At 43.7% G+C, this 26,635-nt stretch overlaps 1 protein-coding gene across 6 annotated transcripts; it reads right to left on the minus strand.

Annotated features, from left to right (window-relative positions):
* Positions 1 to 372: 372 nt before the first annotated feature.
* On the minus strand, positions 373 to 19,794 carry tut4 (terminal uridylyl transferase 4). Of its 6 annotated transcripts, none has more exons than XM_070447693.1 (29): positions 19,610 to 19,794; positions 18,150 to 18,727; positions 17,809 to 17,969; positions 16,380 to 16,508; positions 15,878 to 16,055; positions 15,488 to 15,576; positions 13,179 to 13,230; positions 12,808 to 12,877; positions 12,418 to 12,544; positions 11,959 to 12,078; positions 11,595 to 11,780; positions 11,051 to 11,225; positions 9,742 to 10,307; positions 9,451 to 9,601; positions 9,152 to 9,238; positions 8,941 to 9,044; positions 8,770 to 8,827; positions 8,537 to 8,640; positions 8,159 to 8,362; positions 7,935 to 8,012; positions 7,589 to 7,766; positions 7,457 to 7,504; positions 7,062 to 7,144; positions 6,698 to 6,834; positions 6,296 to 6,456; positions 4,570 to 4,667; positions 3,762 to 4,368; positions 3,221 to 3,397; positions 373 to 921 (listed from the first exon to the last, which is right to left on the minus strand). In XM_070447693.1, the coding sequence occupies exons 2-29, from the start codon at positions 18,634 to 18,636 to the stop codon at positions 833 to 835; spliced, it is 4,704 nt and encodes a 1,567-aa protein (XP_070303794.1). In that variant the 5' UTR covers positions 18,637 to 18,727; positions 19,610 to 19,794; the 3' UTR covers positions 373 to 832. The 6 variants fall into 6 exon arrangements, with proteins under 6 accessions (XP_070303794.1, XP_023859511.1, XP_070303796.1 ...); XM_024003743.2 differs by lacking the exon at positions 19,610 to 19,794 and adding an exon at positions 19,453 to 19,603 and having other exon boundaries at positions 18,150 to 18,688; XM_070447695.1 differs by lacking the exon at positions 19,610 to 19,794 and adding an exon at positions 19,453 to 19,603 and having other exon boundaries at positions 6,719 to 6,834; positions 16,392 to 16,508.
* Between the last annotated feature and the right edge of the window lie 6,841 nt (positions 19,795 to 26,635).

A 26,635-nucleotide genomic window follows, 5' to 3' on the forward strand; every position in this document is an offset into this window, starting at 1 on the left:
GTGACTTTGCTATAAAAGTCGATAGAGTCCATGTCCTGCTGATTAAACTCATGCTCTAGTAGTAGAGCAACTGCAGTTCTGGCCATTATTACTAAAGCTGGATTGTAAACATCTGTACTCAAATCATGAGAAAAATCATAAAACTCACCGATCATAAATGATGTGTATTGATACTATACTGAATTGTATGTAGAGCGGCCATGGTTTGCGGTCCTGACCAGGCTATATCAGGGCATGCAATTGTGTAAAAAAAAAGAAAAAAATATTAAGAATCTCTATTGGAAATACTTTTAGAACAGGAATAGACTTAAGATGCCTAGGAAAYTGACCGAAATTGTCTGCAGTCAACAAATAATGTCACCAAAAACAAAATGTTTGCTTTAACTTTATTTATTTTTTATGGCTTTGTTTTTTTCTTTTTTCCCCCCATTACTATAGGTCTTTTTGGCCCTACATAATTATCTGATAGGAGTGGACATGTTAAAATGTTGTTTTTTGTTTGAACAAATGTCTATTCAAAGCTTTGATCCTTAAGCAAGCAAAGTACAAACACAGCTAAAAAAAATAAAGGATAATTTTTACYTCCTTACTTTACACAAAATAAAAACACTTTTTGGACCCCTTCAGAAATGGGGGTATTAAAATATTTTACATTTGTATCACAAATCAATGTAATGAGACAAAACACGTAAAAACTGTACAAAAATGATAAAATTCATTTTAAAAAGTATTGTGACCAGATGATGCAAAGTTAAGATAGTTTTTGTTTTGTCAGGGTGAAGGACCATGACGCCTAAATGAAAGAAGATGCTATGGGAGCAGAGTTCACAATTCATTTCTTCTGCTGGATGTAGTTGAGGTTGACGTGATGTCGTCCGTGKGGGAGGAGCGGGAAATGCTGATTGGGGTGCACCACAGAACCTGGGGCGGGGCCAAGACAAAGAAGGAAGTAAAGTTAACTACAGTAGGGGCATTTTTGTAAGATCGAAGGGGAATTATTTCGAGTAGACCAATCAATGAACAATTATTACAAATKATTCTAAATGATCGGTGGATAGGTGGCTTTTCCACCACACCAGATATGCAATAATTAATTGTATTTTTTAAACGGACACCAGTTCTGAATGGACTCGAGGACAGTCCGACCCGTTCCGAAAAGGACAGTGGTAAACTGATTCAAACAGACCCATGCTGGTTCAGGTTCCGAGAGACCCGTTCGGATTCTAAAGAAAGCAATTTAAAATATCCAATTGAGCGCTGCCAGCGCCATCAATAAACAAGCGATGTTGGCCAAATGAACTACAGTTACGTGTCAAACTGCCTATAACAAATTATTAAAAACTATTAGTTGTGTTTCGACGTGTAGCGTATGGACTATACTTTGCTAATACAAAAGTTGTTTACCTYACGGTTCAGCTGTCAGCGATTTGAGCGATAAATGCATCAGGGCATTGCATAGGCCTAGGCGTTCACGTCATGATATTCATATATTTTTATAAAGAGACAAGTTTAGGCCTAGCCCTAGAACGACAGAAAAAAATAGGTATGCCGGTGTTGTGCTGAAAATCCCCCCCCCCCCATCTTCTAATTTCCTTAATTTTGTGGCTAGAGTCAAATACTTTGTGACACACATCAGTCAAATACTTTCTATAGAACTTCACGTCAGCATAGGCAACCAAAATGAATAATTAATGTATGTGTGTTTTATTAAACATAGAATAAAATGTTGGCAAGCAATAAACCTTTCAGAACAACTACGGCTGAATTATTATCCATAGACTTTCAAAAATACTAGTCGAATATGGGAGAGATGACCAATTTTGGCAAAGAGATTTATTTATAGACCAATACAAAAATCAGTAGCCGATTTAGGTACGGGCGACAAGGGCAGCCACCCATGGCAGCATCTTGGCGGGGGCAGCACGGGGCGCCCCCGGGTGTCTGCGCTGAAGGAGGGCTTCGCCCAGGGCGCTATACAAGCTAGAACCGCCACATACACTTGAAACAAATAGCCAAACCGAAAACTGCAGACAAAAATGCTTTCTGCTACTAAGATCAGTGAATGTAGGCTAAACTGACAAAGGAGTGAAGAGCAGAAATCTCAACTAGGAAGCAAGTCGCAGCAATGAAGAACGCGAAGGGGGGGGGAATTSTGGCAGGGGGAGATTTGGAAAAACACTGGCGCCATGTTCCCGACATCATTTTTTAAATCCTTGTCAGATTGCTATACAGATATAGGCTGACGCAGTAGCTTAATTCGTACATTTTCGATCCAAATATTTTTTTTATAAAGATAAGCATTATATTGTTAGATAAAAGGTGTAACTCGGGTAGGCATAAAACATTCTTCCTCACCTCAAGTTCAACTGTCGGTGTGTACTGCCTTCATAGGTCTGCAGTACCTAAGCCGAATAGGCATACCACACCAAACCATCACAAAAGTTGCTTACTTTTGATATTACCCTAATAAAGTTAAGTCACTGTTCCCYGGGAAAATACTAACAGGTTATTATATTGCCGCAATAAATTCAATACCAACAAAGGCGACTGCCTACCGCAGGCCTACCCAACAAATTACAGTAATAGGTTAATGCTATTTCTTTTACAACAGGCCTACAGAACTTAAACTAAATACATAGCACAAAATTATAGATAATTTTCCTTGACAAAAAAAATTAAACAAAATGAAAAACCTTTTGCATTGGCTATTTAAAGAACTGGTTTAGATCATTAAAATAGACCTACAATAGTAATAAATAAACAATAATGGACTAGACAATAAATGAAAATAAATAAGGTAGAAAATTGCATCATACCTGAATAGCGAATTGCACAAAKTCCATTTGGCTGTGCCAACATTCTCCTCATCTTTGTCAACTACAATATCACAACTTGTCCCTGAGGACATTCCCCTTGTCGACTTCTTTTCACTATACTCTTTCGCCTCTAACTTTCGTTATACTTCAATGAAAAAGGACTCAATCTTCACGATCAACAGTAGACACGGCTAATTAACAGAAGACAGGTCCAAATCGGAACCAATTGGTAATACATTTTAATTGCATATACCTGGTACCCGTGGCAATTGTGTCAGACCCGACCCAGAAGTCAGATTTTAGGGCCAGGACCCAATTGGGTCCCGAGTCAGATCTCKGAATTTCAGGTCTGTTGAAACCGTGAAGACCTCTAATTCGCATCTCTCTATCGCAGAGCCTCTTACCTTGGGACATGAAGGGCTTGCCGGGTTGTGGGTAGCCCCCGTTGCCCTGCTGGATGAAGTTATGTGGCATGCGGTAAGGCCAGGACGGGGACAGGGAGTAGTGGGCCGCGTTGCTGTGCTCCCAGGTCCTAGAACCCTGCTGGCTCACACCCCCAAACTGGGTCTTGTAGCCTGGGTCTACAGGGAAAGGGAGGTCTTTAAATTTGGTCCACAAAACATAATTGGAAAATTGAAACAAGAAACTACTCAGCCAACCACAATAATTTGATATCATCCTTTCGTCCCAGCACCAGTTTAAATGCACAGTGAATTAAGTGTGTAGCCCAAAACCACTGGTGTCTCTTACCTGACCACACAATCAGCACCGTTAACAAGGAAACAGACAGTTACTGCTAAAGACAAGGACAGAATCTGACCAGTTAGTCAGACAAACCAACAAAGACTGACTGTTCCAACAACTAGCAGAGACAGAAAGCTAGCAGAGTTGTGCACTGGCACAACTAGCAGAGCCCAGACAGAGACGGAGCCACCCAGTGTGTACCTGACTTGCCCACAGTGCCGTTAGCCACCATTGCCCCCTGTTGTGCCAGGTGGTTGTGCCAGTGCCTGTCCCGTCCCTGCCCTCCTCCCAGGCCCATGGGCCTCCCCGCCGGCTGGGCGAAGATGATGCTAGGGTCGTTTAGGTTCATAGGGCTAGGGCTGCCACCCCCCAAAGATCCCCCTGGCCCTGTGTTCCCGTTCCCTGGCCCAGGGGCCTGGCGCAGAGGGAATTTAAGGCCGGGCGGGGAGGGCCCTCCAGGGCCGCTGGAAGTCTGGAGGATGGGGCCGTGGATGGGCCAGGAGTTGGAGGGGTGGTGGTGTTGGTGATGAACCTGGTGCCCCTGGGACTGATGTGACTGGTGCTGGTTGTGGTGGGACGGCAGCAGTCCCAGAGCAGTGAGAGCTGCAGAGTGGTGGTACTGGCCCGGGTGGGAGGGAGGGAAGCCGAAGAGAGAGAGGGGAACCTGGGGGTGTTGGGGCTGCTTAGGGGGTCCCACTCCAGCAGAGGTCTTGGAGGAGGAGGATTGGGGGGAGCTGGAGGATTGGCTGGAACCCTGGGAGAACAGGTTGGGCTGGGGGGAGTAGGGCGGAGTCTGGTGGGAATCAGACTGAGGGGGGGGAAGAGACAGCAGGGTAAGGATGTAGTGGGAAAGACAGGAAGGGAAAATACAGGAAGGGAAAGAGAGAAATCAATTAAAAGGCATCACCATACATAGAGGTCTGTACTGATAGATAAAGAAGCTAGCTGCAGCATGTTTGAACATGGTAAGGGTGGCTAAGGGAGAGAGACAACGCCCAGTTGTACTCACACATTCGGAGGGTTGTCTGGTGCGTCCGGGGCGGTCCTGTGGAGGCTGGGGGATGGGGATGGACTGGGAGCTCACCATGGCTTGCACCATGTGGGGAACTGGAGGAAACGGAAGCAAACCATTACATCACTCAGTCAAATAGCCACTGCTGTCCTCTGCTTGGAGGTAGTAGTCATGACAAAACACAGGGCTTTAAATCAACAATTACATACTGTTAATGGGCTCCTATACGATACAGGAACGATACGTTTTAGTTTGAAACGATTCGGTGCCATTCGGTTTGATTACAGAACGAATCGATGCGATTCGATGCAATACGATTCAATACACTAACATTTGTTGCACAAACACATTCATTTTCCATTCTAAATTCAAATCTGCTGCTGATGGAGCTCATGAGCTGGGACTCTTGGAGCTGGATCTGTCTATTTTTTGCAGATTCGTGTTTGGGATTTTAATATTTATAATTTACAAATTAGCTATGACATAGCCAGTGAATATATAGCACAACTTTGGATTTCACTCCCATCTCAAAATCAAATGGTTTTGACCGTTTTTACAGATTGATCTTCTCGTCGTCTCTAGTTTTGGCCATGCAGTGCGACTCGCAAAAGTGATTGCTGGCCTCCCGAGTGGAGCAGTGGTCTAAGTCACTGCATCGCAGTGCTAGCTGTGCCACTAGAGATTCTGGGATCGAGTCCAGGCTGTCGCAGCCGCCCGCGACCGGGAAACCCATAGGGCGGCGCACAATTGGCCGAGCGTCGTCCAGGATAGGGGAGGGTTTGGCCGGCAGGGATGTCCTTGTCCCATCGCGCACTAGTGACTCCTGTGTCGGGCCGGGTGCAGTGCACGCTGACACGGTCGCCAGGTGTACGGTGTTTCCTCCGACACATTGGTACGGCTGGCTTCCTGGTTAAGTGGGCTTTGTGTCAAGAAGTAGTGCGGCTTGGTTGGGTTTCGGAGGACGCACGGCTCTCGACCTTCGCCTCTCCTGAGTCCGTACGGAGTTGCAGCGATGAGACAAGACTAACTACCAATTGGATACCACGGAACAAACAGGGTAAAAAAAKATATATATTTTTTAAAAGTGATTGCTGTCCTCGTTATGAAATAATGAACTTTACCCTGTATATCCAAAAATTACCATATACACTGATTGTTCGAAGCAAAACTACCAAAAATATTGCTGATGGTGAACCTGAACAATCAAAATAAACTCTATTTTAAGCACTATTCAGCAGGTAGRCCAACAGCCAGTTGTCTCTCCGATAGCTTACTTTTATTCCAGTAAATCAGCGCACAGATGACAACCTAAATTATATCTGACCGATGCATGCTACATTTGGATCGGTTTAGGGTTCGCAGACCGATACACTTATCTTAAACATTTGAATTGGGGACCGATGCGTATCGGTGAATCGTTACATTCCTACCTGAAATTGTCCAAATGAAACTCTTGTTTTGCTCTGTTTGCTTCTCAAACGGTAGACTGTTTATGTAATGAATTCACCCCAGAGGTGTAATTATTAGACCAAGACGGTAGCAAACAGTTGGAAAACCCTTTGCTACGGAAACAGTTTACTCCAAACAGAAAACGGTTTGGCAAMGAAAACAGGAGTTTCTATTCGACAAATTCAGGTAGGTACACCTGAATACATCCCCGACCCTGTTTCATTTCTGTTTTCTTCCTAGCGGATACACCCCGATCAGGTGTGTGTGTGTGTACCTAGTCCCCCTGCGGCTCTCTGTCTAAGATGACGGTACTCTTGGCAGTCCCTCCGTACGTGACCCATGTCACCACACTGGAAACAGCGACGCTCCCGCGGCTCATGTTCGTCTCCCTCCTTCACATCCTCCTCTTTCTCGTTCTCCTTCTTCCTCATCCCCCTGTTCAGACAGACACAGAAGCAGAGGATTAGCTCACTCAAACATGCAGCCACCACTTGACATAGGTTCAAATACTATTATAAATCATTTCAAATACTGTATCTGTGCTCGTCTTCCAACAGAACCAATGCAAAAACAGTTTCAAAAGTGCAAAGCCCTCCCACCTGGAATTATTTCAAATATTATTTGAACCCAGGTCTGTCACACACACACACACACACTAGTTCCGAAAGAAACTCACTGATGTTCTCTCCCAGTGTACCTGCGTCTCTTGGGGCAGTCCTTCATGTAATGTCCGATCTTGCCACAGACCCGACAGCACCTGTCATTAGGTGCCAGCTCCCCGTCCGTTAGCACCTTGGAGTCAAAGAAGTAGTACTGCACCACAGAAGAAACAACGTTAGACATGAGAACAGGTCTTCTGTAGACAAATGGAATAATTTGACATCAACAGTGTACAGCCCGGGCAACAATGCCCATAATTACAACGGGTCTCAGAGTGCGAATCTTGGACCAGGTCCCCCTCTTGTTCATTATTTTAAAAAGGCAAAAATGATCCTATATCAGCACTCTGAATAMAGCCCTGTATCTAGTGTGTGCCGTACCGCCTCCAAGCCAGGCTGGGGGTAGAAGGGAGTACCAAACAGCTTCCTGCCGTTGATAAAGGCCTTCATGATGAAGTTAGTCACTAAGGAGAGACAGAGAAGGGGTGTGTTGGGGACCATGATCACTGAACTACTACAGGGAGCACAGACCATAATCACTGAAATACTGAGGTAGATGACACATACTTGGCCTGATGAGGATAACTTAGGAGTAGGGTGGCAAAACCCTCAATAAATTCTGTGATTTCCAGAAATCCTGGATGGCGTATTCCGGATTTCCTGCTTATCATCTCCTGACTCCGGGGCACCTCCAACCGGGATTTCAGGAAAACTAGGGAATTTATTGAAAGTTCCTGAAATGTTGCAACCCTACTTAGGAGACATAGTTCACTTACTTTTGCGAGAAACTCCAGCACCAAGATTGTGATTCAAGTCAAAGGGATCTAAGGAACAAACAAAAAGTAATCAGTGATCAATCGGTCCTTTCATCATCACAACCATGTGAGTGAGAAGGAAAGTTTCACTACCTTCAATAGCGATGCACTTGGAGGTCCACTGCTTCTCGAAGGTGGTGAGTCGTTTCCTCTGGCGGATACTAATGACATGCTCCTTAAAGTCAAACTCCTCGGTGTAGAACCTGAGCAGGCCCAGCCACAGCTCCCCCACAGACTCACGGTTTTGCTGCAGCTCTGGCAGATGACGACGCTATGAGGGAGGACAAGGGACAGTGAGCTTTATCAGAACTCTTTAATAGAATGCTTTAGACTACAATGACTAGTTAATAAAACAACAAACGTATTCAAGGTCATCATTTAGGAGAGGCAGGTGTGTGTAGGATTTGCTACATTCACTTGCGTTGATGACTTAACTCACCAGTTCCTCGAGGTCATCACAGAAGAAGGCATTCCAACCATCCACCATCCTCTGTGGTACAGTATGTCCGTCAAAGATCTAAGGAACAGGTCGACATTGGGTTATTTCCTAAAGCTTTTACAAAGACTTTGAGTGGGTTCTGTTGGTGTCAGCTACATCCACACTGACTGGATATAACAGGATGTACCTGTAACAAGGGTTAGCAGAGGGTAAGTGAACAGTACCTCTTGGAGAACAGGGATGACGGGGGGCTGTCTCTGCTGCAGGAAGTAGAGCACCATGAGGATGTATGCATAGGACGACAGACTTCCTCTGGATGCGTCACCTATGTCACAGCGCTTTGCAAACACCTTCATGGTGTATCCAAGGAACTGCACGCGAGGGTCGAGAGCCGCGTAGGTAGCCAGCATTCTGGTGTTGTGTTGAGCCTGAAAGAGGACCGACGCCAATGAATCCATACAGATGGATAGTACACAATCACTGATTACACATCAACTTAGCTTGACTTACAAAGGACATGTTACCCAATGATAGTACTCTGTCCCTTACCAGTCCTTGTTATGGCTATCTGTAACGTTAAGTAATGATCTCCGTTTACTCACCAGCGTATTGTAGAGGCTGATGTCTGCCTCCAGTCCGCTCGGTCTGTGTTCAAACTTCACAATAGGCACTTTGGCTGTTGTAATAGGCAGGATGTTCCTCAGACCTGACAGAGGAAAACACAGGTCATCAATCACCAAGTCACAAAATATGACAGTCTGCATTCATAACAAGTAGTCAAACCAAACATCCTGAAAGGGGTCAATGTAATGTGCTATGAAAGAACCTCTTTTACCTGCGTGTTTCTTTAGCACCTTGGCTAGGTCTTCGATGATCTCTTTGCAGTTCAACTTCTGTTGAGTAGAGGGGTAGACAAATATACATCTCAGAACGACTGGGGAGACAAAGACCTGAGGGAATGAGTTTCACATTCAAAATGGACACTAATCACAGTGAGCCTACGTACCTCTCCGGTGTCGTGGCCCTCCAAGGTCATGCAGATGTCCAGGTCACTGTCACGGAAACCAAAGCCGTTCTTGGAGGAGCCAAACAAACACAGCTGGGCCTTGTCTGTGGGATGATATCATAGATGTTTTATAATACTGAGGTGGTACTACACAGAATAGTAAGTTCCATATTCTTGTGAACTGCTGTTACATATGCAATTCAGTACGTACCATTGTATTCCTTTCGTATAAACCTCTCCAGACTACCCATGACCTGCTCTCTCTTCTGCTGCTCTCCAAGAGAGGGGGACAGCTCATCTACAAACAATCAGAAAAAGTATATTTAGCGTGTTTGAGTATTCCTATTTGTGCATGTGAAGTCTATATATACACAGGTTTTACCAGTGTAGTGTTTAAGACACGTCTTAGCTCCATAATATAGAAGATCCGCTTGGACAAAATCTGGACCTAATCACTCAAACAAACTCCTTCCAAGACAGCAGAATGATGTTAAGCAGCAAATGACTTACGGTAGCAGAGTCTACAAAGGCCATCCAGGATGTCTCTGAAGCGATCGGTCATGGGAGGCAGCGGTTTGAGCTCGATCTTCTTGAAGTCATCAGGACAATCGTCCTTCAGATGGCCATCTCTCTTACAGATGCTGCACACGACTGTAGGAGGCTGCAGAGGAGATAAATAAAGATAATTAAGCAAAGCCTGTGAACTTAATTCTGGAACTTACACTAAACTTCTGTCAAAGCAAGTCTAGAATTTTCGTTATCCAATTGAAAACAATCAAAAAAAGCATTTTGTACAGGTACCTTTCCTCCTGTGAAGATCATCCTGTCAAATATATAATGCAGGTCTTCTGGTGCAATATGTCCCTGCATCTCAAACACAGGCTTAACTTCCTCTTCCTCATCACTGTCCAGCAGGCCGTTCTGGGGCGAGGGGGAGGCGGAGGAATGCTCCAGGGTAGCGCCAGGCTCAGCTCCAGTCCCATCTGTAGAACTGTCCCCCTCACTGAGGACCAAGTCCATAAGGCCAGCGTTTAATGCCCGCTCTGCTCCATCCTCTTCATCACTTTCACCCTCATCATCCTCCTTCTGTCCTGTCTCAGAGCTCAGACCGTTCCCTTCCTTCCCATTGCGCTCTCCACCTCCACTCTTCTCAGCCACCTCTTCTCCTCCCTTTCCGTCTCCTTCCTCCGGTTTCATGTGGCCATGTTTGCATGTCTTCTTGCCTCTCTGGCGCCCTCCTGTGTCCCTGTCCTTGCTCTGCGGGCAGGCAAAGTATTTGTAGGCAGTACGAAAGCGCTCCTGGACGTACTCAAAGACCATCTGACTGTTCAGGCTGCGGGCAACATTCCTCTTCAGGGCAAACGGATCTGAGAAGAAATGGAGGAGGATAACTTTAAAGGCGGTAGAGCAGTGGTGTGTAGAAACTGACTAAAATAACTAGCCATGAAAAAGTCGATTCTGACCTTTCCACCACATTAATTTAATAAGTTATTCACACCTAGTAAGTCAGCAGTCTCATTGAGGGAGACAAGTAGAAAGGACAAAAGTGGTAACAATCGAAGGGAGCTAGTCATATAGAAAACAAATCTGACTGTCTGCCATTTAGAATTGTGTGTGGAGGGGTCACAGAAATAACCTCTAACCCTGGCAATTTAACTGGTAAACTCATGGGTACACTCGCAATGGCTGTCTGGTATTGTGATGCAATAATTTCCATGTTAATGTAGAATGTTCATTCAAATTATGTTAACTGATGTGGTTCATGCAATGGTATGTATTTTTTGTAATGACATTTGAGTTGAATCAACAAATCACAGCACAAATTGATAGGTACACTTCCTGCTTTGCTCCTATGGGTACACTCACAACGGTTGCCGGACCACCCATTATGCCATAATTGACTTGAAAGGGGACGACCGTTCTATTCATTCTTATTTCTATGGGTGATCATGTCAGCTCTATTCATTACATTTCTATCTGCAACATTCTGAATGTTTCAACTCTGAATACCCTGTTCAGTGGTCTCTCACCCTCACCCTTGATGGCCCGCCTGTCTGTTCAGTTGTCCGTCTCCCTCCCCCTCCCCAGCCTGTCTGTTCAGTAGTCTTACCCTCGATGGCCAGCCTTCGTCGGGGCCAGTTCTTCATCTCTCTGGAGAGGAGCTCTTTGAGGCGGATGCTGATGATGCGTTCCTCCAGGGCGAACTCCAGAGTGTAGAACCGAAGCAGCTCCAGCCACAGCTGGCCCAGGGACACCCCCTTACCCAGGTCCAGGGCCAGGCGCGTCTGAGAGGGAGCAGAGCGAGAACACAGAGTGAGATGGGACATATGAACTAAGCCTAAGACTACATGGACAGTAGCCACAAAGAAGAACAGAGGCACTCTGAATGCCATAGGTGGCATGGATAAAAAAGGAAATGGACTGGTATAAGAAATATGGTGAGTAATCAGTCGAGCTAACACACCAATACAATGCTTTGTAGCACTTCTGAGAAAAGGGGATACACTCAGTCCTTTGAAGAACTCTGCTTTTAGCACTGCAGAATATAAACATATTACATTGTGCAGTCATATCATTTCTTGAATAAAAAAAACTTTGAAAAAGGAAATTAAAGCCTTGAAAAAGGAAATTAAAGCCTTGTCTAGAGTACTCACCATTCCCTCTGTATGCTGGTTCTTCACAGCAGTTTTTTTCTGCTCAGGCTTGGCCTTCCCTCCTTCCCCCCTGCCGTCCCCCCGTCCCTCTGTACTGGGGGGCCGGTGCTCCCACCCCACAAATATATCCATCTCTATCCCCGTCAGATGGTACTCATCCACAGCCTTCACATCAAAGCCTTCGATCTGAAATCAACCACAAAGTTATAAACAGCATTAACAAAAACAGCAACAAGCACAGTAAAAACATCTTAAACAAAAGCAAAGAAAATATGACCTGAAAGAAAATGAATCCGTTCAAATGTGTGCAGCAATAGTGGTGACTATTTTAATAAAATCTCAACCTTTGTGTGGTGTCACCTACCCAGTAGCCGAAGTAGACAGGAAGGATGGGCTCTCTGCGTTGTTGGAGGAAGAAGATGACCATGAGGGAGAAGGAGTAGGACGGGATTCCCCCTTCTGCCTGGCAGTCAATATGGCACAACTAGAGGGACAAACAAGCACACAAACGACATAGTCTTTATTTAAATCAGGTAAGTCATTAAGAACACATTCTCTCTGGTCAGGGGCTGTCGTTGTCATCAAAACCACTAAAGCGACAGTATTCTAAGCTAGGTAAAGCAACCATATAATTTACAATGAAATCCACTCTACTCATAAATGCTGAAGAAAACATCGGTATGGTTTAGGTTTAGTCATCAAAGGCCAAAACATTTAGTTACATTTGCTATTTCCACTAAAATCACTAGCGTCAACTAGACAGATGCTATTTATATCATATGCTGGTATCCATAAAATACTATTTTCCCCAGACCAGCCTTACCTTAGCCCAGAGGCGGAAGGCCAGGACCAGAGGCACCAGTCTGGGTTCCAGTCTAGCTAGGGCAGCCAGGTGGTTGGTGGTGAGGCAGGCCACATCGTTACCTGCACTCACCTTGCACATCAACCCACTGTGGAGATACAACACACTGATCAGGGTTGTATTCATTAGGCACCAAACGGAAGAAAACGCACTGAAGCAGAGATGGGTTACCTGAACTTGTCCAATAAGGAACTCTAATTTTTATTTTGTTGCAAAATGTTTTGCTATGCTGTACCCAGGAATTAAAAATACACCCAGGAACCACTAACTCAGAGGATATTTCAAAAAAGTAGGTTGTAAATGGATAACAGTAGAGCTCATGGAAAACAGTAGAATTGACCTTCCACTGACCTGTTGACATCTCTGCAAAACACTACTGGAACTTTGGCGTGAAAGTCAGACTCAACCTCAGAATATTGAGCTGGAAAAAAGAAAGGCCAACATTCTTTGACTGCTCCCAAACCCAACAATTATCTCCTGGCTGGCTACCCAATTTACATTGATTAATCCTTTTCAGGCATTAAACTATCTAATTTACCAAAGGGGGTTGTATTAAAACTACTGTGCATTAGTTCGGATTTCTATTAATTTTATTTTCTCATAACCTTCATTCGAGGTGGTTAATATGAGCTCTCCAAGCTAACAAATAACTCAATATAGCTTCTTATGCCGAATTTACAGTCTCTCTCAACACTGTGTGTGTGTAGGGCTGTTTAACACACCACTGTTCTTCACGATTTCCAGTACTTGTATCAGCACATCTGGTTGAGTCATCTAGAGAGACAAAAACATTACATTTATTATTAGGAGTCAAGGCATCCAACATTTATCATATTCAATCAAATGTCTTCATAAAGCAGTTTATACATCAGCAGCAGTCAAAGTGCTTTTACTGTGACCCCAGCCTAGAACCCAAAGACCTAACAGGAGTGGAGGCAAATAATATTCAGTCCACTGTTAATTTGAGTCCTGTTTTAGTGTCCTGTCTAGGAGTCCAATCATTCACAGGTTCTTGGATCCCTCCAACTGATAAATATACCCAATCAGTTAAATCCTATCCAAGACAATCAAGGTGAAAGCGATCAGAGATCATCTGATACAGACTGACAATAAGGCGATAATGCAAATCAAGGCTGTGTCCTAATAGTCTTGAATAACCTCCTTCCTGTTTCCTACGTTGATTACCACTGGTCTTACAATCATTTGACTTGCACCCACATTGCATTTAACACCTGCCACTTCCCATTTACACTCAGTGGCCAATCTATTAGGTACACCCATCTAGTACTGGTTCGGACACACCTTTGCTTCCAGAACAGCCTGAATTCTCAGGGCCATTGCATCGTTGCTCAATTGGTATCAAGGGACCTAACGTGTGTCAGGAAAAAAAACATTCCCCACACCATTACAGCACCGCCACCAGCCTGTACCGTTGACACCAGGTAGGATGGGGTCATGGTCTCATGCTGATTTAGCCAAATCCTGACTCAGGAACCGGAATTCGTCGGACAAGGCACTGTTTCTCCACTCCTCAATTGGCCAGTATTGGTGATTCCATGCCCCCTGGAGCCACTTCTTTTTGTTTTTAGCTGATAGGAGTGGAACCCGGTGTGGTCGTCTGCTGCAATAGCCCATCCATGACCAGGACCGACGAGTTGTGCATTCCCGAGATGCCGTTCTGCATTTGTGGATGCCGTTCTCCATTTGTGGCCCGACTTACCTTGCATGATTCTCCTTTGACCTGTCATCAACAAGCTGTTTTCACCCACAAGACTGCTACTGACCGGATGTTTTTTGTTTGTCGCACCATTCTCGGTAAACCCTAGACACTGTCATGCGTGAAAAGCCCAGGGGGACGTTTGAGACACTGGAACCRGCTCGCCTGGCACAGATGATCATACCACACTCAAAGGTCACTTGTTTTGCCCACTAACGTTCAATCGAACTGGATGCCTGTCTGCCTGCTTTATATAGCAAGCCAAGGCCACGTGACTCACTGTCTGTAGGAGCGAACCATTTGTGAACAGGGTGGTGTAGCAAATAAACTGGCAACTGCGTAATTATAATTTGCATTAGTGAGTTGTTAATCTCTCTTGGATAGGGGGCAGTATTTTCACGTCCGGATGAAAAGCATGCCCAAAGTAAACTGCCTGTTACTCAGGCCCAGAAGCTAGGATATGCATATAATTGGTAGATTTGGATAGAAAATACTCTGAAGTTTCTAAAACAGTTAAAATAATGTCTGAGTATAACAGAACTGGTATGGCAGGCAAAACACAGAGGACAAAACATAAAAAAGAATTCAGCCTACCACTGTTTATTATGATGTCAACAGTCTTTAGAAAGAGTTTCAGGCTGGTTTTTGGAAAAATTAGCTAGAAGTTGTAGTTTTTCTAAGTGGCTCCCATTTTGGCTGTAGTGTTTCATTGCGCGTGGATGAAAGCGCATTCCTTTTTATTTATCTCCGGTAATGAACATACTATTCTCCATCTTACATTTTATTGTTTATTTACGTATTAGGGTGCCTGAGGTTTGATTATAAACGTTGTTTGGATAAGTTTATTGGTAACGTTTGGGATTAATTTTGTATACATTTTGAAGGAGGGAAACCGGTGGATTATTGAATGAAGCGCGCCAGCTTAACTGAGTTTTTATGGATATAAAGGACTTTATCGAACAAAAGGACCATTTGTGATGTAACTGGGACCTTTGAGTGCCAACAGAAGAGCTTCAAAAGGTAAGGCATTTGTTATATCGCTATTTCTGACTTTCGTGGCGCACCTGCATGGTTGAAAAATGTTTTTCATGCTTTTGTATGCGGGGCGCTGTCGTCAGATAATCGCATGGTGTGCTTTCGCCATAAAGCCGTTTTGAAATTTGACACAGCGGCTGGATTAACAAGAAGTTAAGCTTTATTTTGATGTATAATACTTGTATTTTCATGAATGTTAAATATTTATATTTCTGTCATTTGAATTTTGCGCTACCGTCCCACATGCCCATAAAAAGTTAAGAAACAGACAAGACTTACAGTGGAGGGGTAGGTGACGTCAATGTTGATGTCACTTGTCTTGAAGGCAAATCGGGTGAGACAGGAGCCGTAGAGGCGGAGGGCGCAAACTGAAAAAACAACACCAACAAAAGCCATAAATTAACCAGGAATCTATTGATACCATACATTAACCAGGGATCTATTCATGCCATACATTAAACAGTATTCTATTCATGCCATACATTAAACAGTATTTCATTCATACCATTTCCCTACTATTGCATTTTATTTGTTTATTGCCACCCTGGGAACCTTTGCCACTCCTGTACGCCTATACTTACAATAAGCTACTTTCAACCATCTAGACATGGCAGATGTGAACAGTCTAGATGACAGGAAGGAGACAGGAGGATAGAAATATTTGGTTACCTGAGAGGTGCTGCTGGATGATGATCTCCATCCTGGTGACCACTTCCTTTCGCATCAGGAAGTCCTGGTCAGAGATGCCATGTTCTTGGGTGACCTGAAGGACGGCTGCGTCCACGGCTCTGAGCTGGGCTGGGGAGGGGGCAGGCAGCGCACGCAGCTCGTTCTCCTCCTGCTTCTCCTAAAAACAACACAGGGGAGAGGGACAAAGGCAGGGTGAATCCAAATCCCATTTAATGGCACTGTCTAATCGATTGGAGAGAATGTTGACAGAATTTGGAGTTTGGGGGAGATACAAAATGGCCGACGTAGGCTTAGGAAGCAGCAAAATAGTAAGAATGTATACAGATACACCAATAAGCTCCACCTCAACCATTTCCACTTCTGAAATAACAAAGATGGAAATAACAGCCTAGGATTTTCTTTCAAGTTACAGTTACAGTACACAAGTTACAGTACACAGGAGAACATGACAATTATGACAAAATAAATAAAAGTTGCTAACTTTTTCTCTCACCATGATGTTCTTCTTGTGTCTCTTTTCCTTGATGTGTTTGTGTGCCCCCTGTACGTTCTCTATGTGTATTGAACATAGCTTGCATAGGTACTGGAAGTTAGGGTACTCTGGAGACGGCTGTAGAGACAGAAAGCAGTGAAACCAATTATATATGTGAGAGATCAGCCACTGATAGTGCCCCTCACTGTACACATGCCAATTATTATTTTTTTTAACCCCTCAGCGATGTGTTGAACTGTTGACTATTAACATTGTTATTGTTTTTCCTGGTGGAGGGTTCTCAGCAACGAACAACAGTTGATAAGACATCTGACCTAAGAAGTTGCCTTAAAATGTAAAACTGTGTCCACAAACACCAGTCAACTGTTACAGACAATACAGTGGCTTCAGGAAGTATTCACACCTTGACTTTTTCTACATTTTGTTGCGTTATAATCTGAATTTAAAATGGATTAAATTGAGATTTTGTGCCACTGCTCTATACACAATATCCCACAATAATCAAAGTGGATTTTTTCAAAGAACAGTTTACAAATGAATAAAAAACTCAAAGCTGAAATGTCTTGACTCAATAAGTATGAAAAGAATGAGAAAAATATTCCAAAACATGCATCCTGTTTGCAATATGGCACTAAAGTTACACTGCAAACTTTGTCCTGAATATAAAGCATTATGTTGGGGGAAAATCCARCACATCACCGAGTATCACTCTTCATATTTACAAGCATGGTGGTGGCTGCATCACGTTATGGATATGCTTGTCACCTGCAAGGACTAGGGAGTTTTTTTAGGATAAAAATAAATAGAAGAGCTAAGCACAGGCAAAATCCTAGAGGAAAACATGGGTCAGTCCGCTTTCCAACAGACACTAACAGACAAATTCACCTTTCAGCAGGATAATAACTAAAAACCCAAGGCCAAATATATTGGAGTTGCTTAGCTTACAAATAGAGGACAGTGAATGTTCCTGAGTGGCCTAGTTACAGTTTTGAATAACATCTGCTTGAAAACCTATGGCAAGGCTAAAATGTCTTTCTAGCAATGATCAACAACCAACTCGACAGAGCTTGAAGTGTTTAAATAATCCAGGTGTGTGAAGCTCTTAGAGACTTACCCAGAAAGACTCACAGCTGTAATCACTGCCAAAGGTGTTTCCAACATGTATTGTCTCAGGGGGTTCAATACTTTTCTAATCACGGATTATTAGCATTTATTCATCTTTAAAAATGTTCAAAATTTTCTTCCACTTTGACATGAGCATTTTGTGTACATCATTGACAAAAAAAAGATTAAATCCATTTTAATCCCAATTTGTAACAAAATGTGGAAAAAGTTAAGGGGTGTGAATACTTTCTGAAGGGATTGTAAATACAGACAACTGATAAACAAACTGAAGTAACTTTTGTTCTCGCCTCACCTTGACCAGTCTGTGTATGTAGTCTCTGTAGAGGCGATCCTCAGCCTGTCTGAGACCCAGCTTCTGCTCAGAGGTCATGTTCCTCCCATGACCCTCCTCATTGACCCCTGACACCTCCACAGCAGGTTGCCCTGTCTCCAACACAGCACCGACCTTCACGCCTGCAAACACAGACAAACCAACTCTTCACTTACAGTCAGCATGTAGATTAACAAATGTTATGACCAGGAAGTGTTTATATGACAAAAAAAAACAGCAATAGGACTCTAACACAGACATATTGTAGCAGCAAATGGCTCAAACATTAAACAGCTATGTAGCTAAAGTATAGAATAACGCACCAGGTGACTTCTTCAACGGCCCCATCTTGGGGGTCTTGGTCTGTGCAGTAAGGACTTCGTCGGATGAGGTGGCCACCGTACCTGCCCCTGTGTCTCTCCCTCCACCAGCCGTGCTCCTGCCTGTAGCCACCATGGGCCTAGCGTCACCCCCCTGCCCAGCCTGCTGCTGGCCTCCCAGTCCCACCTTCCTCCTCTCCCCAGAGCTGGCCCTCCCAGTCAGCCTGCGAGGCTTCCCTCTCCCTGGGTCCTGAGGGGTAGCTGTGGAGGATCTGCCTGTCCCACGGTTACTGCCTTGGTCCTTATGGTCCTCCCTGGCTGTGGTGATGTTTTCCTTGCTCCGGCAGGCAGTGGCAGGCTTGGGGCCAGGCCCCTCTCTCTGAGTCGCTGGAGCCTCTTTCAGGGACCTGGTGGAGGATGGAGCTGTGGCTCCCCTGGCCTCATTGTGAGAGGGCTTGATTAATTTTAGGGGGATTTTTGATTCCTCCATGCCTCGATCCAGTCCTCTCCCTCACCCGGGCTGAAGAAAACTAACTACTACTCTGTATTGAGAATGGGGAGGCAGCTAGTCCAATGAAAATCTGAAGAGATGAAAGTCATACATTTTTGGCATTACCTACATTGATCTTAAAAGAACAATAGCCTAAACTATTCATAGACACCTAATGCTATCAAAACATAACATATTTTACTAATTCTGCATCTGCTGGGAAGAACTGAGAAAGTAGCCAGTGGCAAAACATTTAGCTTGCAATGAAGCCCCAAAGGCCTGATCAAAACAAGTWCATCCTAGTTATGAACATATATGGGTTACAGTAGTTAGACCAGTGCATAAAGGGTAGTAATAAAACTTGCTAATTTTATTATTGCAAATATACATTATTACGATGAGTGGCTAGCTGAGAAAAACCTAGGCTGAAGCACTTGTGTTTCTTATGAAACGAAACCAACCCACAATATACTGCAAGGGCCTTCTCGCGTAGCGAGACACCCTGCAGATGCAAACAAACGGGGCAAGTGACATTTAAAATAACTAGACAAATAAATACCGTGCAGCTAGAGCAGACTTGCTAGYTACCTGACAAATGTTTGTATTTGCTAACGGTAGCTAACTAGCCACCTCGTATATCGAAGTACCTGATAAATGGCTAGCTTGCTAGCTAGCAAGTTAGCCATCTATCCGCTAGCTGGCCAGCGGCTGGTAAGCCTTTCTATAGACAAGTGTTTGACTAGCCACCCGACCCTATAAAAAAACTGACACACGACAAAAGCGCCAGAACATGAAAAATAATATAYAATGCCTTACTGTAATATGCAGATTTTAGCTCTAAAATACGTCTAATTTCTCTTAATCTTCCTGCTCAGTATTTTGTTGTTTTCATTCACGGATCAAAACCATTGCGGTATGATCAAAACAGCACCATAGACGCCATGTTAATTCTTGCATAGGGCATTGTGGGTACCTTTACTGAATGTAGGTGTATCAAAGAATATGTATATTCTGACAAGAAACTTCTCTCCGCCCTAACAATGGGAGTCGGCACCGCGGGCTGTCTTCCTCCCGCCTATCTTTCTTTGGATTCGCTCATACATCTCATTATTTTAATACTTTTTGAATATTCGATGAGGGTTGTAGTCAACCGCCAGTATATCCACGGCGATAGATGGTATGCTGCCAACCTCATGCCATGAATATCTATATCTGCCGCTTCCTCTCTGGTTGTATTCATGAAACCATTATGGGATGAAAGCCATTGACATTTTAAGGAAGTATTTTTAATGTAAAGTAAATTTAAATTCATAGAAAATTGCCAAAAATACAAAAGTATTTGGAGGGATGGGGTCCCTGAACCATTTACAGTGGGTTGTATTCATGAAAGTCTTATTGATAGAAAATAGCCAAAGCCCAAAAATACAAAAGCAGGGTGAATTCAGAAGGGAGACACGTTTTGCTTTTCCATTATATATTATATTAGCGCAACACCTGATACATTTCTGAAATGCTCAAGATGTTTCCTAATCACACATGTTGATATGATATTCGCAGGAGGCATGACACACATTTGTGTACACAACCAAAACCATATTTTCTGTTCACATTTGGTAAACTGGGACAGCAGGTTAGATCAACTGGGACACAATTATCATAGTCCTAATATCTTTTTTATTTTTTTTTCACCTTTATTTAACCAGGTAGGCTAGTTGAGAACAAGTTCTCATTTACAACTGCGACCTGGCCAAGATAAAGCAAAGCAGTGCGACACAAACAACAACAGAGTTACATGGAATAAACAAACAGTCAATAATACAATAGAGAAAGTCTATATACAGTGTGTGCAAATGAGGTAGGATAAGGGGGGGTGAGGCAATAAATAGGCCATACTTGCAAAATTATTACAGTATGGCAAATTAAACACTGGGGTGATAGATGTGCAGAAGATGAGTGTGCAAGTAGCGGTACTGGGGTGCAAAGGAGCAAAATAAATACAGTGGGGCAAAAAATATTTTAGTCAGCCACCAATTGTGCAAGTTCTCCACTTAAAAAGATGAGGCCTGTAATTTTCATCATAGGTACACTTCAACTATGACAGACAAAATTAGAAAAAAAAATCCAGAAAATCACATTGTAGGATTTTTTATGAATTTATTTGCAAATTATGGTGGAAAATAAGTATTTGGTCAATAACAAAAGTTTCTCAATACTTTGTTATATACCCTTTGTTGGCAATGACAGAGGTCAAACGTTTTCTGTAAGTCTTCACAAGGTTTTCACACACTGTTGCTGGTATTTTGGCCCATTCCTCCATGCAGATCTCCTCTAGAGCAGTGGATGTTTTGGGCTGTTGCTGGGCAACACGGACTTTCAACTCCCTCCAAAGATTTTCTAAGGGGTTGAGATCTGGAGACTGGCTAGGCCACTCCAGGACCTTGAAATGCTTCTTACGAAGCCACTCCGTTGCCCGGGGCGTGTGTTTGGGATCATTGTCATGCTGAAAGACCCAGCCACGTTTCATCTTCAATGTCCTTGCTGATGGAAGAGGTTTTCACTCAACTCACGATACATGGCCCCATTCATTATTTCCTTTACATGGATCAGTCGTCCTGGTCCCTTTGCAGAAAAGCAGCCCCAAAGCATGATGTTTCCACCCCCATGCTTCACAGTAGGTATGGTGTTCTTTGGATGAAACTCAGCATTCTTTGTCCTCCAAACACGACGATTGAGTTTACCAAAAAGTTATATTTTGGTTTCATCTGATCATATGACATTCTCCCAATCTTCTTCTGGATCATCCAAATGCTCTCTAGCAAACTTCAGACGGGCCTGGACATGTACTGGCTTAAGCAGGGGGACACGTCTGGCACTGCAGGATTTGAGTCCCTGGCGGCGTAGTGTGTTACTGATGGTAGGCTTTGTTACTTTGGTCCCAGCTCTCTGGAGGTCATTCACTAGGTCCCCCCGTGTGGTTCTGGAATTTTTGCTCACGTTCTTGTGATCATTTTGACCCCACGGGGTGAGATCTTGCGTGGAGCCCCAGATCGAGGGAGATTATCAGTGGTCTTGTATGTCTTCCATTTCCTAATAATTGCTCCCACAGTTGATTTCTTCAAACCAAGCTGCTTACCTATTGCAGATTCAGTCTTCCCAGCCTGGTGCAGGTCTACAATTTTGTTTCTGGTGTCCTTTGACAGCTCTTTGGTCTTGGCCATAGTGGAGTTTGGAGTGTGACTGTTTGAGGTAGTGGACAGGTGTCTTTTATTACTGATAACAAGTTCAAACAGGTGCCATTAATACAGGTAACGAATGGAGGACAGAGGAGCCTCTTAAAGAAGTTGTTACAGGTCTGTGAGAGCCAGAAATCTTGCTTGTTTGTAGGTGACCAAGTACTTATTTTCCACCATAATTTGCAAATAAATTCATAAAAAATCCTACAATGTGATTTTCTGGATTTTTTTTTCTCATTTTGTCTGTCATAGTTGAAGTGTACCTATGATGAAAATTACAGCCTCTCATCTTTTTAAGTGGGAGAACTTGCACAATTGGTGGCTGACTAAATACTTTTTTGCCCCACTAACAATATGGTGATGAGTAGTTGGGTGGGCTATTTACAGATTGGCTATGTACAGGTGCAGTGATCTGGAGCTGCTCTGACAGCTGGTGCTTAAAGCTAGAGAGGGAGATATGAGTCTCCAACTTCAGGGATTTTTGCAATTCACTCCAATCATTGGCAGCAGAGAACTGGAAGGAAAGGCGGCCAAAGGGGGTGTTGGCTTTGGGGATGATCAGTGAAATATACCTGCTGGAGCGCGTGCTACGGGTGGGTGTTGCTATGATGACCAGTGAGCTGAGATGAGGCTGAGCTTTACCTAGCAAAGACTTATGGATGACCTGGAGCCAGTGGGTTTGGCGACGAATATGTAGCGAGGACCAGCCAACGAGAGCATACAGGTCGCAGTGGTGGGTAGTATATGGGGCTTTAGTGACAAAACGGATGGCACTGTGATAGACTGCATCCAATTTGCTAAGTAGAGTGTTGGAGGCTATTTTGTAAATGACATTGCCGAAGTCAAGGATCGGTAGGATAGTCAGTTTTACGAGGGTATGTTTAGCAGCATGAGTGAATGATGCTTTGCTGCAAAATAGGAAGCCGATTCTAGATTTGACTTTGGATTGGAGATGCTTAATATGAGTCTGGAAGGAGAGTTTACAGTCTAACCAGACACCTAGGTATTTGTAGTCAGAACCTTCCAGAGTAGTGATGCTGGACGGGTGGGTAGGTGTGGGCAGCGATCGGTTGAAGAGCATGCATTAAGTTTTGCTTGCATTTAAGAGCAGTTTGAGGCCACGGAAGTAGAGTTGTATGGCATTGAAGCTCGTCTGGAGGTTAGTTAACACAGTGTCCAAAGAAGGGCTAGAAGTATACAGAGTGGTGTCGTCTGCGTAGAGGTGGATTATAGAATCACACGCAGCAAGAGCGACATCATTGATGTATACAGAGAAAAGAGTCAGCCTGAGGATTCAACCCTGTGGCACCCCCACAGAGACTGCCAGAAGTCCGGACAACAGGCCCTCCGATTTGACACACTGAACTCTGTCAGAGAAGTAGTTGGTGAACCAGGCGAGGCAGTCATTTGAGAAACAAAGGCTGTTGAGTCTGCAGATAAGAATGTGGTGATTGACAGAGTCGAAAGCCTTGGCCAGGTTGATGAATACAGCTGCACAGTATTGTCTCTTATCGATGGCGGTTATGATGTCGTTTAGGACCTTGAGCGTGGCTGAGGTGCACCCATGACCAGCTCGGAAACCAGATTGCATAGCGGAGAAGGTACGGTGGGATTCAAAATGGTCGGTGATCTGTTTGTTAACTTGGCTTTCGAAGACCTTAGAAAGGATAGATATAGGTCTGTAGCAGTTTGGGTCTAGAGTGTCTCCCTCTTTGAAGAGGGGGATGACCGCGGCAGCTTTCCAATCTTTGGGGATCTCAGTCGATACGAAAGAGAGGTTGAACAAGCTAGTAATAGGGATTGCAACAATTTCGGCGGATAATTTTAGGAAGAGAGGGTCCAGATTGTCTAGCCCTGCTGATTTGTAGGGGTCCAGATTTTGCAACTCTTTCAGAACATCAGCTATCTGGATTTGGGTGAAGGAGAAATGGGGGAAGCTTGGGCAAGTTGCAGTGAGGGGTGCAGGGCTGTTGGCCGGGGTAGGAGTAGCCAGGTGGAAAGCATGGCCGGCCGTAGAAAAATGCTTATTGAAATTCTCAATTATCGCAGATTTATCGGTGGTGACAGTGTTTCCTAGCCTCAGTGCAGTGGGCAGCTGGGAGGAGGTGCTCTTATTCTCCATGGACTTTACAGTGTCCCAGAACGTTTTGGAGTTAGTGCTACGGGATGCAAATATGTTTGAAAAAGCTAGCCTTTGCTTTCCTAACTGCCTGTATATATTGGTTCCTAACTTCCCTGAAAAGTTACATATCGCGGGGGCTCTTCGATGCTAATGCAGTACGCCACAGGATGTTTTTGTGCTGGTCAAGGGCAGTCAGGTCTGGAGTGAACCAAGGGCTATATCTGTTCCTGGTTCTACATTTTTTGAACGGGGCATGCTTATATAAGATGGTGAGGAAAGCACTTTTAAAGAATAACCAGGCATCCTCTAATGACGGAATGAGGTCAATATCATTCCAGGATACCCGGGCCAGGTCGATTAGAAATGCCTGCTCGCTGAAGTGTTTTAGGGAGCGTTTGACAGTGATGAGGGGTGTACGCTTTACCGCAGACCCATTACGGACGCAGGCAATGAGGCAGTGATCGCTGAGATCCTGGTTGAAGACAGCAGACGTGTATTTGGAGGGCAGGTTGGTTAGGATGATATCTATGAGGGTGCCCGTGTTAACGGATTTGGGGTTGTACCTGGTGGGTTCATTGATAGTTTGTGTGAGATTGAGAGCATCAAGTTTAGATTGTAGGATGGCCGGGGTGTTAAGCACGTCCCAATTTAGGTCACCTAACAGCACTAGCTCGATTGTACCGCCCTATTGTAGAGCAATAACAATTAAATTCACAATGTATCATGTGTTGGGTTAATATGTTGGATAGATGTCGAAAGAGGTTACAGAAGACAGAAATGGTATATATATATATATATATATATATATATAAATTAAACAGGATAACGGTACTACAAGAATCAGAGACCTGCCTAACATAAGTACAAGGGGTCCCTATTAACAGGATCTGTCCCACTTTAGGTACTCAATGCTATCTTACTTTAGCTAGCTATGGTTGGTAAAGTGGGACAACAACAAAAATGACTAAATTACAAAATTGAAACATATCAGCAACTTGTTTTTATTTATTTTCAAGCACCAGTAGATTGTATGACCATTTACATCACAATTTGGCACAGTGCATTATTTATGACTGTTTTATTTATAACTAACCCAAGATAGTTAATCTGTGTCATTTTCAATGGGAGCAAATGAAGCATAGTGGGCAGAACAAGCAAGGAGGTGGGCAGATCCTGTTGGTGTGTTCTAGCATGTTGTTGCATATTTCTGTTAGGGGACGACTTCTCTGTGAAGTGCACGTGTGCAATAACTCAATTCGCTCTAGAACTTCTTGTAAACACTTTCTTTTCCTTTGGCAAAAGGCCATGTCTACAAAACGTTGTGCACTCTGTTCGTAACAGATTTTAGTTTTGGCAACAGAAAACTGTATTGCGATGACTTTTCTTCGATCAGAAAATCAGCAGAATGTTGGCCCAGTTCCATCTTGTTCCAACCAATTGGAAGCTGGGGTGTCTGATCTGTGTGCCAGTAGTTCAAACAGACAACTCGGTGCATTCAACACCTCACAAATACAATCAGTGATGAAGTCAATCTCTCCTCCACTTTGATCCAGGAGAGATTGACATGCATATTATTAATATTAGCTCTATCTTTCCATCGAAAGGCAAGCCGTGCTGCCCTGTTCTGAGCCAATTGCCATTTTCATAAGTCCCTCTTTGTGGCACCTGACCACACGACTGAAAAGTAGTCCAGGTGTGACAAACTAGGGTCTGTAGGACCTGCCTTGTTGATAGTGTTGTTAAGAATGCAGAGCAGCGTTTTATTATAGACAGACTTCTCCCCATTCTAGCTACTGTTGTACCAATATGTCTTGACCATGACAGTTTACAATTTAGGTTTACTCCAAGCAGTTTAGTCACCTCAACTTGCTCAATTTCCACATAATGCATTACAAGATTTAGTTGAGGTTTAGGGTTTAGTGAATGATTTGTCCCAAATACAATGCTTTWAAAAAAATATTTAAGACTAACTTGCCACCCATTCTGAAACACACTGCAGGTCTTTGTTAAGAGTTGCTGTCATTTCAGTCGCTGTGGTAGCTGACGTGTATAGTGTTGAGTCATCCGCATACATAGACACTTTACTCAAAGTTGTTAGTAAAGAATGAAAAAAGTAAGGGACAGCTGCCCTGGGAAATTCCTGATTCTACCTGGATTCTGTTGGAGCCTCCATTAAAGAACACCCTCTGTATTCTGTTAGACAGGTAACTCTTTATCCACAATATAGCAGGGGGCGTAAAGCCATAACATATACGTTTTTCCAGCAACTGACTGATCAATAATGTCAAAAGCCACACTGAAGTCTAACGAAACAGCCCCCACAATCTTTTTATCATCAATTTCTCCCAGCCAATCAGTTGTTGAATGTCCTTCGCTATTTTTAACTAGGCAAGTCAGTTGAGGACAAATTCTTATTTACAATGACAGCCTAGGAACAGAGGGTTAACTGCCTTGTTCAGGGGTAGAACAGATTTTTACCTTGTCAACTCGGGATTTCAATCTAGCAACCATTTCGGTTACTGGCCCAACACTCTAACCACTAGGCTACCTGCCGCCCGAATAGGTGTGCCCTATAGGTGTGCTGAAAGTCTGCTGTCAATTTGTTTACTGTAAAAGAGCATCGTATCTGGTCAAACACATTTTT

This window comes from Salvelinus sp. IW2-2015, linkage group LG16, assembly GCF_002910315.2.
Source record: "Salvelinus sp. IW2-2015 linkage group LG16, ASM291031v2, whole genome shotgun sequence".
Lineage (NCBI taxonomy): Eukaryota > Metazoa > Chordata > Actinopteri > Salmoniformes > Salmonidae > Salvelinus > Salvelinus sp. IW2-2015.